The sequence below is a fragment of the Apus apus genome, chromosome 9, assembly GCF_020740795.1.
Source record: "Apus apus isolate bApuApu2 chromosome 9, bApuApu2.pri.cur, whole genome shotgun sequence".
NCBI lineage: Eukaryota > Metazoa > Chordata > Aves > Apodiformes > Apodidae > Apus > Apus apus.
The window spans coordinates 10,469,995-10,486,264 of NC_067290.1; the positions used below are offsets into that span (position 1 = coordinate 10,469,995).

The following is a 16,270-nucleotide window of genomic DNA, read 5'->3' on the forward strand; positions in this document are numbered from 1 at the left end:
TTTAGCCAAACAGCACACATACTTTTAACTTTCTAATTAACGGTCAGACGCATACATTTAACTAAAAATCAAGATGACACCATGGGTAAAGAGCATTCAAATAGACTGAGAATATCTACATGCCTTTCTATATTATAGGTAACATAATATTAATAAAATAGCAGCCAATCAGTTTTTCCTTTAATTATATAGGAAGATGTGTCTTCATAGACCAAACCAGTGGCTTATAGTCACGGGCAATACTTTTATACCTACCAAGAGCCCTGCTTAAACAGCACAACTTTACGTAATGTCAAGTAGTTCCAGATTGCAAAAACAAATATGCCCATTCTGTGACGATTTGTATTCCTGACTTTCTCTTAGAACTGCTTGAATATGCAGTGTAGGAAAAGTTCTCAAAGAGGAAGATTGAAAAAAATAATTTCCTCTTTGAGCTCCTGAAAAGGAAGTAGTGGTCAAGAACTGTAAGTGAAAGTGTTGAATTATTTCCACCCTTACAGAATTAGGGATGGAACTAGGAACATTCTTAAGTCTTTCATTTAGTGCTTCTTTTTCTAAAAGTAAATTTTAAGATAATTTCTATCTGATGCATTTTGGTGGAAATTCTAAGTTACACTATAGAAGAAGTACTCCAGGTATTTCATACGACTAAATTATACACACACACACTGAAAATTCAAAACATAGCTTAAAACAATCGCAACACAAGTTAGCCTACTTAGCAGGTATGCCTGACCCTCAGAAGCTTATTTGCTGGTAGAGATTAATTTTCTATCCCAAATCCACAACAACCAGAGGACAGGACTGGATGACCTCCAGGGGTCCATACCAACCTCACTTATCTTCTGACAGTACAGCCATGTCATATAATTTGGCTGTCCTTGTTTACAGTATCATAACTTCCCTTAAAATAAATACCACCCTAACTATACATAATGACTTAAAGAGTTCTGGAATCCACAGGAACAAAATAAACTTAATTAAACTCATACATTGTTCCTTAAAACTAAATTATTATATTGACTCCATATAGCCTTAAAAATCCTCTGGCATTCAGCAAGAGGAATCTCTGTAGTGATAGCAATAAAACAACAAGGAGCTGCAATTACCTACTGAGACCAAGGACCTGATAAAATAAGTTTGGCTGCAGAATGGATTCTTTCACCACCAGGTATGAAAAACAAAGCTTTTTTTAAAACCAACAAAATTAAAAATTACAAGTAATTAATTACGCCTCCTGAAAGTTTTCAGGTTCTTCAAGCACCTGGAAATATTAAGTGTAAGAGCAAAAAACAACAATATAAGTAAAGCAAGCAATAATACCTCTAAAACTGATTTGCAATGCTATTGCCCTTAAGCCCACACACCTGTTACAGATAAGAACCAAAATAAAAGAATAATAAATAACTGTGCCAAGAATTACATGGAAAAGGCACCAAAAAATTAGAAGGCAAACAGGTAGGCAGGCTAAAACCCCAGCTACACAACACAAAGAGATTTGCCTTCTACCCTATAGAGTTAGGTATATACAGAAAAGGAACAACTCAGAAAGAGTGCTATTTAAGAGCAAGAATTCCATGTCAGATAATCCTAATGCCATATGCAAATAGTAGCAGCCAGTACCAGATGCCTTCAAAATAACCTGCTGTGCAAGTATCTATTTGGCCCATAACAGAACTTTTCTTCTTTGATGTGAAACATAAGCATTTCCACTCCTTCCTTTAAAAAGGCTATTACTCAATACAGCTACAAGCATCCACAACTCTTGTATGTTTAGGTCTTGCATTCTTTTCATTTTTATGGAAGAGCTATTACGACTGCAATTATGAGAATATACAGCACTGATAACTTGTTCTTAGTTTTATTTTCAACAGTCCATTAATATAACAAAAGGTCTCTTTTCTTATACAGCTTCTATTTCTATCTCAGATGTTGCGTATTTCCTATACTGAAGTAATTCTGTCAAGAAGTATTTTCAGCACATTTGAATTATTATATGAAAACCAAAAATGAACAAGGTGTTGCATCTGAGGACAAACCTACTTTAACAGTAGAACAATGCTGTTGATTTTTCTTTTTTTAGTTAGTTACACGTTCTCACTATTTTACACTATTAGATAATTTGCAATTTCCTCATCAGTTGTTCAGTCTTTTCAATGGTTGGTCACTGTTATTTTATAACCTAAAAAGTTCTAAGAATAGCACATATTTTCCTCCAGTGTGCACCACAGTTCAACTATTAATACTGAAATGTTCCTTACCTTTGCAAAGATATTACAAATTCCTCCCATCCTTAACTATCATTGACTGATCCCACTGCTTTTTACACTTACTTTTCACATGTTTACAAAACTGGAAGAAGTCAAACTGCTGCTAGCATTTTCTGTGTTTTTCCACTAAACTACAGTGTTACTACAGGATTTTGGCCTTTATAAGCTTGCTGGAAATTCATCATTTATTTATACTTTCTCAACACTGAAAAAACTCCAAGATGTTGCTCAATCACATACATGTGTGTCTGACACAACACAACACAAAAATTGCATGTGATTAAGTGCCTGGCTCCAGCACAATTATTTTCCTTTTCAAAAAGGAAACTGTTCTGCATCTCTGGCAGACAAATACGTCTTCTTGCGAGGGCTTAAGGTGGTACAGTCCAATTCATCTCTCTGCCTGAGTTTCCCACTCCTAAAGCAGTCTGAAAAAATGCTTGTCTATGCTCAACAAGAACACGACAAGACTACAATCCTTCTTCGACCAATTCTGCATCAAGCAGAAATGTTTCTAGAAAGACAAGTTGAGAATGTCAACTGATTGTCACAGCAAAACTTAACAAAACTTCAAGCTCTTTGATAATCCAAACACTCAGCAAGTGAGTAGTATTAACAGGAAGCAATTATTACCATGACTAAAAAGAAAATCCAGTGACAATAATAATATAATTTAGTAGCAATAGCCTGTAAAATTGCTAGTTTTAGGGATGGAGACAGCATTCTTCCTTCCCTTTCACCTGCCAGGTTCCACAAACAATAATAATTTTTATATTATTTAGTAAATTAAGTTACAAAAAACCAAAATCCAACAAATCAGGTGAGTATTTGACTACACATTTTGCAGGGTTTTAGCTAGATGAGATTGAAATCCACAGAAGCAAAGTAGCATACTGACACAGTCAGATGCTACTAACCCACATGGCCCTTTACAGCATACATTAATTCAGTTACTTTAATTAGATAACAAAGCAACCAAAACTATTCAAATTCAGTAAGAAAAATGAGGGTAAAGCCAAATTGAAAACACTTCTCCCCTCTGATGTAAATACACCTGCAAATGATCAATGGATTGTTTCAACTAACATGTGAAAGAAAATAAGAAACAATTTTTATGTTATAAAAGTGTATTAGGGAAGCAAGGTTTTACATTTATAGGATCAGAAGCAAACCCAAACCATCCAATTAGAGACCTAAGAAAAACACATTTACTGGCCTCCATTACTGCTAAGTAACCTGATTCATTTGAGGTTTGTAAAAATTCATTGCAAATACAAAAGGGATTTTTGCTTGTTTTTAAAACCTAATCAATGTGTTGGTGTTCCTGGCTCAAGATAGATGCATCATGACTGCAATGGAACAGCTCCAAGAATTACAGTATTAGCTCTGCAGCAGTGCCTCTAGATGGTATCTCTGCAGGGAAACCCTTGTCAGCAGAAACTTACCTCTACTATAAATGTCCACCAGCATTTCTACTCTGGGTTCTGTAAAAAGTGTGGTGGTGAAGTTTACTGAAACAGAGAACTCCCTACCCCATACTATTAAGATCATGTGAGCATAAAATTGGATAGTTCATTCAGGGTGAAAGGCACTTACATAAAAATATTAACAGGTGTATGTAAGGGCTGGCTGACATCACCCTCTTAGCGAAAGCATCTAAGCACTGAAATTTCACCTAAGTGCATTATAACAGATCCCAGGTCAGTCTCCCAGGGCACTTGGAATAAACATTCAATGTTTGGAAGATAAAGTGTCTCCTCTACAGACACTGCAGACTGTAAACATGCAGCAACATCAAAAGAACTGAAAAATAAAACATTTATTCAGCTCTCAAAGACAACAACTGTAACAGAAAAACAGAAGACCTAATAGAGGAAGAATAAATAAGAGACATAGTACCTACCAAAAGAAATGCTACTGATATCCACCTGAGAGATTAAACATCCCTTACATAAATCAGCAACAAGTAGCCCAGAGTATCACACAGCAATCTCTACAGGAAGCAGCACAAAAAAGATTTCTCCAATTAAAATCCTGCAACCCCAAATACCATTCTTCATATCCCACTAAATTTTGTGGGATAGATTTGTTAAAGTACATATGAACAGGATGTCCAGAGAAACTGTCCTTTACTTCTTGAATCTTGTCCAGTTTTTTATCTCCACAAAACATTCTATGTAATGTTAGGTGAACAGCTTATTTCCTTTTTACAAATTCATTCTCTTCTTTCCCTCATGGTAATATACTTTTATCCCTAGCGCAATGCAGCAAAAGAGCATCTGATCTTTCAAGTCCCATTTATCAATGTATTTCTTGCATTAGTGGTCCAAAATCAGATGCTGTATCCTAGACATGGCCTAAGAAGTTGCAAGGCATTCTTCTTTTCCAAGGGCACAACTTGACATTTGTTCTCATTCAGACTCCTGAGGTTCCTGTCTGCTCATTGGATGGGCAAGGTCAGGTCCCCCTGGATGGCAGCCCTACCCTTGAGCATATCAACTTGCTCCCCTCCACACCAAGACTTCCACCCAGATTTCTTCAAATAGACTAGAGTGTACTTCATGTCCTTCAGGTCATTAAAGTGTTAAATGGGATAGGTCATAGACTCATGCAGTAATCTGCTTGCGACCAGCATCCAAGTAGAGCACCACCTACAGCCACTACAACTGAGCTTGATCCCCAAACCAGTTTTGTTTTACTTATCTAACCATTTGTATATCCAGACTGCAGTGCCCTAACTTAGGCAGAAGACCATGATGGGAAACAATCTAGTCAGCCTGTGATTCCCTTGCTGTACATTTGGTGGTGGTGTTTTGGTGTGTTGTTTTTTATTTGTTTGGGGGTGGTTGTTTTTTCATGGGAGAGAGAGGCAGGGGGTGCAGGTTTGGTTTTGTCTCACACATTTTAAGCCTAGAGGCTACAAAGCACACTGTTAATAAGTTTCATTTGCTATCATGTAGACTACTTGGCTTTCAATTCAGTAGTTAGTGTTTCTGTAAGCAAGACAGTATGAATCTGCACAATTAAACACATACCTCTATGAATTAATGAAAACAGTAGTATTAACTACCACCCTAACACAAACCTGTGCCTACACTTTTTTCCAGTTGTTAAAAATGACCAGTTATTTGGAGTCCTCCTGGTCTAAGAAAATACTTCTCACATAGTTTCTCAGTGCCTTTGGTAAACTGTGGCAATGGATTCTCTAGAAAAGGTACTTATAATAGCCATTCACAACAATTTAAGGCACTAAATAATTCCAACTTTTGAAAGCCTAGATTTGTTGGAAACTTCAGGTTTCTACTAAAAGCTTCCACCACATCTGCTAGAAGCATTTCAGCCTGGGAGAAGTCACATACAAATTCTCAAGGGTTTTCAGCTTGCTTATTTTTAAAAACAAACAGATAAAAAACCTAAAAAAATATTAAAGACAACTTCAATTAAGCTGTTCTTACAGAATTTCTGCCCATATGTAGTGTTAGAAGCTGAACAAACATATTTAGATTTTCTGAACTATAGCCCAGCTTTTCCTTTGCTTTGATTCACACTTTTTGGAACACACCATGCTCAGCACAACATCCACTTCCTACATATCTAGTGACTCACTTTTTCAGGCATATCTTAAAGAGATTAACTTATAATTACTAAAAAAAACCCAACAACATCAATTCTAAGCATAAGCTTCTAATGTAATTGCTGTATGAAAGATCCACAAGGAGATAATACACTGTTTCTACAAAAACAAGCAAAAAGAGGCATTGCACTGGTTGTCTGTACAAGTATTACACAGCACAGAAAAAATCTGACCACTGGTATCACCACAATCACCTCCTTCCACCTTTATCTTCCACACTTTTAGGCTTATATTTTCTATTTAAAATATTTTTTAAAAGTAATCCAACTTTAAATATCTGCTTTTTAATTGCTATTTACTGATGATCTTGAAGACTTACCTGACTTGTATCTTTAATAATGCTGGTGTTACACATTATCTCCTTTGGGCACTTAAGTTGTTCCATGCATAATTAAAGTGCCTTTATACAAAGTAAACATTCACATCTTTCAACTGTATGTAACATGTCAGCTTCAACTTGGTCTATTTATGTGACCTTGTTCAGCTTAAGCCTACTTCTGCCTCAAAAAAAAAAATCTGTCTGTACTAGTTTCCTTGCCACTGCTTACTGATGCTCCCTCTTTGGTTTCTAACCTTCTGCACAGATTATGCTGATACAGCTGTTTACAGATCATGTAGTAAACATGATCACTCACATGACTCACTAAAACAAAACAAACAAAAGTCCAAACCCTCAGGAAAAATAAATAAATAAATATTAGTGTATAACTGAAAGGCCTCAGAGACTGGGCTGAGTGACTGGGAATGCCAGAAACCAGTATTGCCCAACTTAATAAACTGCTGCCCCAGATAACTCATGAGCTATTTTGTATTATTTGAAGGTTTCTCTCTGTTACTAGATTAACATTTCAATGTCTTTTATCTTTCATAAACCCAGAATTGATAAAAGTCCTACATAGAATCTTCTAAGAAATGTTTAAAAAGAACGTGGCAAAGAATTTATGCAGGTTTAAATATAGGTCATTGATAGGATAATACCACATTCCTAAGTGAGATGTATGTATTGGAAGTTCCGTAAACAATGATAATAAACGTTGCTGCATGCAAATATTCTGGCACAGTTTCTTTGTATGTTGAAAACGCCACAGAATTCTTTCAATTAGTGTTTGCAATTAATGATTAAGACTGCATTTTCCATTGTAGGACTTGCCTTTTCACAACAGCATTTCGTATTTATTATCTCCAGCAATGCATTTTTCACTCTCCTCCAGCAAGCTCACAGTTTATCATTCAGATACTCAACCAGACGAAAAAATATTGCCAAGAAAAAAAAACAACACAGAATCCAAAACTCTCCATACTCCTGTATCAATGCTTTAAAACTTTTACAGTAACATCTAACATGCAAAATTTACAGTAATGGATTCCTACGCATGACCTTAAACCCCCTCATTAGTTTATCAACATGACTACTGATCCAGCTCCTACTCACCTGATTAATTTTCAAGACTTCCCATCAAGTGCTCACAGGACAGTACCTCAAATCAGTCACACATACCATCCACTTACCACTACCAAGCTGCTATATCAGCTAGATAAAATTAATAAGTACGCAATTTTTAAATCTGTATTAGAAAAGCCAAAGCTAACTGAAATTTAAAACTAAAAGAACCTACAGCTGTCTCTTAAGCTCAGCTGGCAGACTTGCTCAGTGCTCAATGCTTTGTTAAATTAACCATCTTATGTTTAATTACAACTAGACTATTTGTAAGCCTAAAAGAGCACAAGGATCTTAAAATCTTTACAAACCATAAGAAATATTGCTAAAAAGCTATACGCATAACACTTTTAACTTTAAAAACCATACAATAAATTGAGTCATTTTACTTAGAGTCAAACAAGAGAGCTTAAAAACTAAGCTTAAACTGAAAATATTTAATGCATTTAAGTTTTCTGAAGTGTCCACATCACAGAGAACAGTCTCAAAATAAAATGCTTAATGAAACACTAGCACAGATGGCAGGCCACACAATTACATGCAGGTAACTTGAAAGCCACGCCATAACCCAGCCTTAAGAAATCAAATGCTTGTCTTGTCCCATCATGCCCAGGTATTGCATAACATAGGATAGTTAACAATGGATGGTTTAAGAACTTGACTGTACTGTACTGTTGCTCGTGCTGTGTCATCTGCTCAAAAATATTGCATTCATTACAGACTATATTATTTTTAAATTCCAGAGCTACACTGACCACATTTCATAGAAGGGCATGGTGCAAAGCTAAGACATAGAGCTGATTTAGAGCAGAGGAAGTTCTTGGGCTTTACAGCAATAGACTTTAAAAAAACAAAACCACAGCGCTGAGCAACTGAAATCTGCACTTTGTTCATTTCTTGCTGAACATTTAAAATTAACTTGACAGTCATTAAGTAAAATAACTTTACTTGTCCCAGTTCAATCCCTAGTGGACGAAACAGGCACTACAGAACCCCTAAATTTCACTTAACAAGATAGTTTGTTTTTTGAGAGAAACAGTTAAGTCAACATAGGATGTATTTTAAAACCATTCTCACTATCAAGGAGAAAATACACTGCATGTCATGTGTTACACTTCTTCTGCCAGCCATAAATCTATCAGACACTAGCAACAAAACATTCTCTATAAAATTTCAAAAGAATAAGTAGAAGTGCCAAACAAACCCAGTATTTTTAATGTATGTTTCTTGACATTGCTTGCAGTGAGATTTATCTACATGCTCAGATTAAATAGTTATTTCTCAGCATTTGAAAAGACAGTATTGTACCATTATATTCATACAAGCCTGGGCTTTCAGATTTGTATTACTCACCTGAAATCCACCTACTTCCAGCAATGAATAACATACATGCAAATTTTCAATACTTATCACTAATTTCAACTGGTTTATGTACTTTAAACAATATTTAAAGTTTTTGCTTAGTAAGAAATTACCAAGTTACCTGAAAAATAATCATTTTAACTGTTACACAAGCCTTACTCCTTCCACAAGAAACTGTGTTTATTACAGCAAAACCAAATCGATCTGCATCCTGCTGGGACCCACCAAACAAATGTGCAGTTTGTTACTTTTAAATCAGGAAAGTATCTTACCTTGCCTGTCTTGTGATCAAACCAGACCAGAGCATGGTTCCTGGACAGCACCTTACAGTCAAAAGTTGCATTGTTCTGAGCGGGCCGGCATCGAGCCACCGAGCGGCCGATCTTGACGGGCTCGTCCAGGTAGACATGACGCTCCTGAAACGGGTGAGAGTTCGGGCGGCAAGTGAAGATGGCCAAGGCTGAAGGCATCGAGGACAGATGGGGGTTGCCACACCAACCAGAGATGAAGAGAGCCTCTTCCACCGCAGAGACTGTCCTCCGCAATTTTTAACCCAAACCTCCACAGCAACTTTATATTAAAGCAGGACAAACATTATAATACGAGAGGCCTAAAACCTCATTTTTTCAGCGTGTAAACTAATTCTGGCAATAATCCAGTAAAGAAGCCCCATTATGTCTTTTAATAATATCAGCAATGGCCCAAAAAAAATCTAAAATGTGTAACTTTCAATCCATCCTCCTCTGGAAGAACAGGAACAAGCATTTGATTCCTTCAAAGAGGTGCAAAGGCTCCTTGAAAGATAAATAGAATGTCTTAAATCCAAGTAGATGAGTCATGTAAGTACTTTTTTTGTAACCTCGACTGCTTTCTTTGCCCCCCTCCCCCTTTCTGTCAACAACACTGACCAAAATTCTGACCAATGCAACATGGAAGCAAGGAAAGGTTTAGGGAAGGGGGATGAGAGAGAAGGATTAGCGTCCTCTCTCAAAGTGCACAGATCAGGAATTGGAAGGTGAATACGAAGCCCTCATTCTGCAACAGGAATCTAGTTGCCTCACAGGGCAATCCACATTTCACCATCTTCATTTGTTAAACCAAAGCGGAATAGGTGGTCCTCGATTTGGGATGGGTTGTGAGAGCTGTAACGTTTTCCTCCCCCACACCTGGTAAAGCCGACCTGGTCTACAGTTTCAGGCAACCACTCAGATAAGGAACTTGATAAGGCATGGAGAGGGCTTCAAACTCTCCTCTCGGGGACAAACTAACGCGTGGGAAGGGTCCTTCGGGGACGGCCTACGAGGTGCGCTGACAGGTTGCTCCCAGGCGGTGCCTCCGGCGGCAGCGGGCAGGCGTCCCTCGGCGGCGGGTCTGCTGGCCGCGGGCCGGCGGGCGGGGGCGCGGGGCCGGCGGAGAAGGGAGGCGAGCAGGGGGGCTCCTCCAGGAAGTATCTGCCAGGAGCCCCCGGCGCTTGGAACGGCGGGCCGGGAAAGACGGCGTCCCCTCGGCTCCGCTCAGCCCTTCCGCAGGTGGCTGCGCATGAGGAGGGCCCGCTCCTCAGCCCCCCGCGCGCGGCTCCGCTCGCCCGGCGGCCGGCCCTGCGGCGGCGGGAGAGGCCTGGCGGCCGGGCCCGGACGCCTCCCGCTCGGTTGCTCTGCCTCTCAAGCAGCCGCCGACCAGGAAAACTTTCCTCCGACCTGCAGAGCCGAAAACAAACCGGGTCAGACGCGTCCCTCGCCCGGCGCGGCCCCGCGCCTCCCCCCGGCCTAGCGCTGCCCGACCCCGAAGGGGGGCACGGGGCGCACTGGGGCTCCGCTCCCTCCCTTACCTTGAGCGCAGCGGCCGCCATAGTGACTAGAAACCTACCCGGTGTAGCAGCCGCGGAGCTGCCGGGGAGGGGCGGGGGTCGGGGGGGAGGGCAGGCGGCGGCGGAGGGAGGAGCCGTCCTCGGAGGGGCCTGACCAAGGGGAAGGCGCGGCGGCCGCGGCCGCCTCCAGCCCCCGCGCAGGCCCCGGCGCAGGCGCCCCGCGCGCGGTGAAGCTGCGGCAACGGCCGCGGCCCCGCCCGGGGCTGCTCCGGCCCCTTCCGGGGCGCGGGGCCTGCGCGGAGAGGGGCGGGCGCGGGGCGGCGGCTCTTTTGAGCCGTCAGGGGTGGGGGTCCGAGCGGTCATAGGGGCCGCCGAGCGGCCTCCTCTGGACGGAGAAAGGGGTGAGGGGCTGCTGCGAGAGAGTGCAGCTGGGACGCGTTAGCAGGTGGGAGCGGGGGCAGGTCTCCGAGGTGAGTGAGCCCCCGGGCCCCGTCTCTTCCCCCTCCCCTGTTCTCCTCAGCTCTGCTCTTAGGGGAGGGAGGAAGGAGGGAGCGAGCGGAGCTCGGCTGGCTCACATGTTACCAACAGAGCTCTGGTGGGAGCCTGCCGGCGTCTTCCCTAACATCCTCCTGCTTTCCCCCCCTGCCCTTCTTGTGGCTTCATTATCGCAGCTTGAAAAATTTGGCAGCCGCAGTGTCATTTGACGCGTCTTGGGGTGGGAGGAAGGCGGGCCGCGTTCTGCCGCCTCTGGTGACGGGGGGGCAGCTGGGGGGGCAGCCCCGGCAGCGGGACAGGGAAGGGTCGCGGCAGGACGGCCCTGCCCCCCTCCTTCTCCTCCTTCGGCAGGTCTTGGAGCATCATCCGAGCTCCTATTTATCCCCGTTTTCTAGAATCCAAGGGAAGGTTGTTCCTTTTTTTCAAGGTCACACAGGAGGCTAGTGCCAGACAGGTCTGTCCAATCCAAATTAACTTGTAAGTCTGTCATTCCCTATAAAGCAAGCAAGTGCGGATTGTTTGATATGATAGATGTTGGAGTTGTGCCAGCACTAGAATTACCTCGTGACGAGGTGGCAGGATTAGGGATATGGGAAGGTTGTCTGATGCCAGAATGGCCAGGCAGCCATTGAAAAGAGAATTGGAAGAAGTGGAGCTGGGCCAGGCAGCTTAGCCAGCAATATGAGGGAAATAAGCAGCAACCGAGATAAGGCAGTGCAGTGTACAAGAGAATGATGGATGGTTGCTGTGATATTACTTACAGTGCAATAAAAGCGTTGTCTTGATTTTTTTCCTTTATTTTTGACTGCACTATCATTTTGAAGGGGGTGTGATTCAGCACAGCCTAGTTTTCTTCTGTTCCAGTGATTCAGTGAGAAAAAGAGAGCAAAACCAGGCTATAATGTCTGTGTTTGAAGCAAAGAGATGAAATCTAAGATGAGAAACAAGACTGATTTTTGAAGACATAAAAAAAAAAAAAGACTACTAAGTGGAAGCATTAAGACTATGTCAGTAGTTTTCAGTTATCCTAGCAGAAGAAAAACATATCTGGCAAACCACTTCATGGCTTTAATCAGTTTATTTGTGAGATTATACTATTGTGAAAATAAATTCTTATATTGCTGTTTTTTTAAAATAAATGGAAATTCAATATGGCTGTTGATTTTGGCCTGCAAGGTGCCATAAATAATCAAAAGGGGGAGAGAAAGGGCTGAAAAGAATCAAGTGAATAAGATAAACTGAGCAGTGGATATTATTTATTATATTCTCTGTAAGTATTTATAATTTTTACATATTGATATTCTAACAATTTTTATATGGTATTGTCTGTACATTATCTTTCTCAAGTTCTCCTGTGACCAGCAGAACAAACTGATACCCTAACTATCAGTGTCCTTTAAACTGTAAGCCACTGCTATATGATGTTACCCTGAACCCTTCTCCATCCCATGGAGAAATGGCATGTTGTCAGTCCCGTGGGGAAGCAATGGTACGTGCCAGCTGTCTTTCTAATACATTCTGGCGCTGCCAAGTGGCTCATGTAACAACATGTTCTACCTACTTTTCAGCAAGGGCATTAATTTGAGCCTTCCTTTTCTGCAGGAGTGCCAGCTTTCAGAGAAGCTGGATGGGTTTAGTTGTCTCTCAGACATTTTTTACTCCTATTTCAAATTGCCTAATGAGTTAAAAAGTTTAAAAAGTTACAGGGTGGACTCATAAACTAAGTTAAAAATACAGAAAGTAATTGCATTCTGAAGTACGGGTACAATTGTTGTATGGGCATTTTATTAGGTCCACCTTAGAACTGGAAAGCAACAGGTGAATTAAGGGAGTTCAGTATAAAATGCTCAGCTGCTGTACTGTGTTCAGCAGGAGTAAGAACATGCGAGCTCATTTCTGTGAAACACTGTTTGCCACACAACCACCAGAGGCAGCGAGCTTTGGCAGCCATGTTAGGTAAGGGCAGCAAGATGCCACTTTGGTGGCCATCCTTTTTCCTGGCAGGAAGTCATAGCAATTTTCTGATAGCCATCATAGCTGAGGGCAGAAACAGCCCGCTCTACAGCCATCTTGGGTAAGGGAAATGGAAGCGAGGTGACTGTCACATTTGTCCTCCAAGGAGCTGGTTTCTGAGTCAGGATTATGAAATGCAGCAGAGGTAGAGTTTATAAGTGCATACCTGCCAAACATCTGGGTTTTGGCTTGAGTGTATAAAAATGCAGGAGAGATTCTGTGGTTTTAATGACTTGATGAAAAATAAGATCGTTTGCTGAAGGAAGCTTGTTGGGAATTCTAAGGTAACTGTAACTGACCAGAGAAGAAGAAGAACACTAAGCATCTTTCTAGGGAACTCGGTGCCAAATTTCTGAGTATTGTGGAATGGTGATCCAAAAGTCTACCAAAATATTAGTAATATACCTCAGATTGTCAGTGGGGAGGTGTTGTGAACCAGTTGCTCAGTGGGAGATGGAGACTCCAGAGAGATTGCTGCATTTGGAATTAATGAGGCATACAACATAGCAAAAGCTGAAGTTTCTAGGATGCAAATTAAGATGCAAACTGATAATAAAGCCAGAATAAAAAGGTAAGGAGAAAGTAGGAGATGCAGTTTTCTACTGAGTTCTCATCTGAAACTCACTAATCAGCAATTTACTAAGTCAGTTGCTCATTGAATTTTGATAATACAACAACTTCTATGTATAATTGCACTCCTCTAAGCATACCGAATTTTGAAATATGACAGTCTGTAAAGGCATTTACTGCTACATCAGCAATGTGGAATCATATAGCAAAGTTTGAACTGTAACTTACATACTAGCGTTGTATCTTTTGCAAAACAAACTTGCCTCAGAAGTACCTTCTGAGACATTCAGAATCACACTGAACTGTCAAAAACTAAGGAATTATTTCAGAGCAGTAGGTTCATTTTTCTGGAGCTATAGTTGTGTTAATTTTAATATTAACACTACAGAAATGTGGTGCACAGCAGTTTCTTCATGTCCCCTGGAGGACTGGGGGGAGGATGAGCTGCATGGCATGTCAGACTAACTAGCTTAGACCAGTATTTGCTGATCTACAGTTGCTTTGGAGATGCTGTGACTAAAAATGTAACCTTTTTTCTTAAGCAGGAGAAGTGGTCTCACAGAGTAAGCTAAACAAGGAATGGCAAGATTATTGTGATCATCCTACAACTTGTTGAAATATTCTGGCTGCAATTCTTGATAAAATTAATGATATTCTATGTCTGCATGATAGCGCCTGTCGCTGGAGAGTCACGGGTGTAAATGGTGTAGTTGCAATGTATGTCAAGACAACAACAATCCAGTTGGAATTTTTGGATACCTGTTTGTTTCAGGAGCTGCTGAATACATACCCATTCTACAAATATGTTCTCTAGCAGTGTGTTTCTCTCCATGCTGGTATATCATGAGAAAATAAATGGAGCAAGATCATGTCCTCAGAATGGTGATCATTACCAGAAAACAACAACAGGTATTTTCTAAGAGGTTATTTGCTGGTTTCATGACCACATTGAAAAAGAACCAGATTATCCTAGATTAAGAAAGATCATAACACAAAGCCTGTAATACATCAAAAAGCTGATTTGCACTTCAGTTTTAATGATAAACTTTGCTGCTTGTGGCAGTGATCACACAAAGTCCTTTTTATAAGCTCATCAAGTTACTCAGCACTTATTAGGACTTTATACTCCCCACTATTCTTGTTGGAAAACTTCATTCAAAACCTTATTTCTCCAATTATTAGAAAATTTATGCAAATTATTACCCTTGATTTATTGAAGGCTTGTTATTGTAGCACCACTGTTGTTTCAGACTTATTTTCCATTCTTGATCTTTTGACTCTCCGGTTATATCAAGAACAATTGCATTATCTTTCAACATTAATTTTGAAAGAATAAGCAACTCAGCTGGTTTAATCCTCTTTTGCCAGCTAGATTCTCCATTTACCACATTTTTATTGCCTATTCCTATTCCTAGTTTGCATTTAGTTTATTAAAAGATACTTGTACCCACTATACAAATGAATATCTTTCTAACATATCAGAAAATTGTATCAATGTAGTATACATAGCATGCATACACAGAATATAGTCTTTAATTTATATATTAAATGTATGCATATTTATACAATTATATATAAAATATATAAATATATATCCTATTTATGTATATATTGCATAATGTGTTGGTAATATAAATATATGGTACCTATTAATAAGTATAGCATAAAATGTGTGCTCTTAATACAGTATAATATATAACTAATTTTACATACAATGTTTCTTAGTTTCTAATGAAATTAGGTACATTGGTGTATCTGGCATTTTCATTGCTTTTTCATTTTACTAGAACATAGTCACAGTGTAGCCAGATATTAGTTGCTTTTCTATTAATATGAGACTGACTTTTTGAAATGTTTGACATTTTCTTTGGCTGTCTGAAAAATAAGTAAAAGTGTCTTAAAAATAAGGATGACATTTATGTTGTTTGTTTGTTTGTTTGTTTAAAATAAAGGTATCTGTTACACCAGATCTAATTTTCAGATACAAATAAAGTATTGCTTCAAATTGACATCTCAAGGCAAGCGGTAGAGGGGGGAAAGGTGAGATGAGCAGAAGATGTTTATCCAATTATTTGGTGTTATTCAGTGTGTATGAACAGTCTGCACGGTCACTCCCTACTGAAGCTGATGGAAATTGGCCAGCCAGCAGCCAACACAGTATTTGCTGCTACCTGATAGAAAGCATCCTGCTGAGAGAGGTGGAATAGAACAGCAGAGATGGCAGCTGTAGAAGAGAGATAGAGGGTGGAAGAAAGCATGATAGGCTTAAATGCTGAACGGTTTTGGCACTGCAGAATCTGGCTGTTCCATGCTGGCCTGTACTTGTTACTATTCCAGCATCTGAGATCACAGGGGATGCTTTTACTAGAAGATACTCATGTCAGACCCTGCCAAATATTTATATGGACAGATTGGTCTCTTTCTGCAAAATTAAGATGATGTTCATAGAGCTTTGTAAGGGCAAACTCCATATGCAGAGCCCTACTGTTCCATGAGACTGTATCGCAATTAGGAAAAAAGCGTTTTCAGTGAAAAGATTCCCAGCTGTAAAGTCTGTATTTTGTCCTGCACTGATATGCTCCTTGAAAGAGAAAGCAGCCTCAGTTTTTCTGTATGTTACAATATTAAAATACACGCAGAAATATTTTTATTCTTAAACAACTGACATCCTTTCTCAACCG

The 16,270-nt window shown here is 40.1% G+C and overlaps 1 protein-coding gene and 1 long non-coding RNA gene across 33 annotated transcripts in view; one reads left to right on the top strand and one right to left on the bottom strand.

The window, feature by feature from the left end:
- Positions 1-10,616, bottom strand: part of SLMAP (sarcolemma associated protein) — a 76,916-nt gene extending 66,300 nt beyond the window's left edge. For all 32 annotated transcript variants that reach the window (XM_051627316.1, XM_051627307.1, XM_051627300.1 and 29 more), the window contains exons 1-2: positions 10,533-10,616; positions 8,977-10,401 (exon numbers count right to left, since the gene is read on the bottom strand). In XM_051627316.1, coding sequence (XP_051483276.1) covers positions 8,977-9,174 — 198 coding nt within the window. In that variant the 5' untranslated portion in view covers positions 9,175-10,401; positions 10,533-10,616. The remainder of the gene's footprint in view (positions 1-8,976; positions 10,402-10,532) is intronic.
- A 244-nt stretch (positions 10,617-10,860) lies between these two features.
- Positions 10,861-15,558, top strand: LOC127388385 (uncharacterized). Its single transcript, XR_007890367.1, has 2 exons — positions 10,861-10,981; positions 12,354-15,558. It is a non-coding gene; the product is annotated as an uncharacterized LOC127388385 (long non-coding RNA).
- Positions 15,559-16,270: the final 712 nt, after the last annotated feature.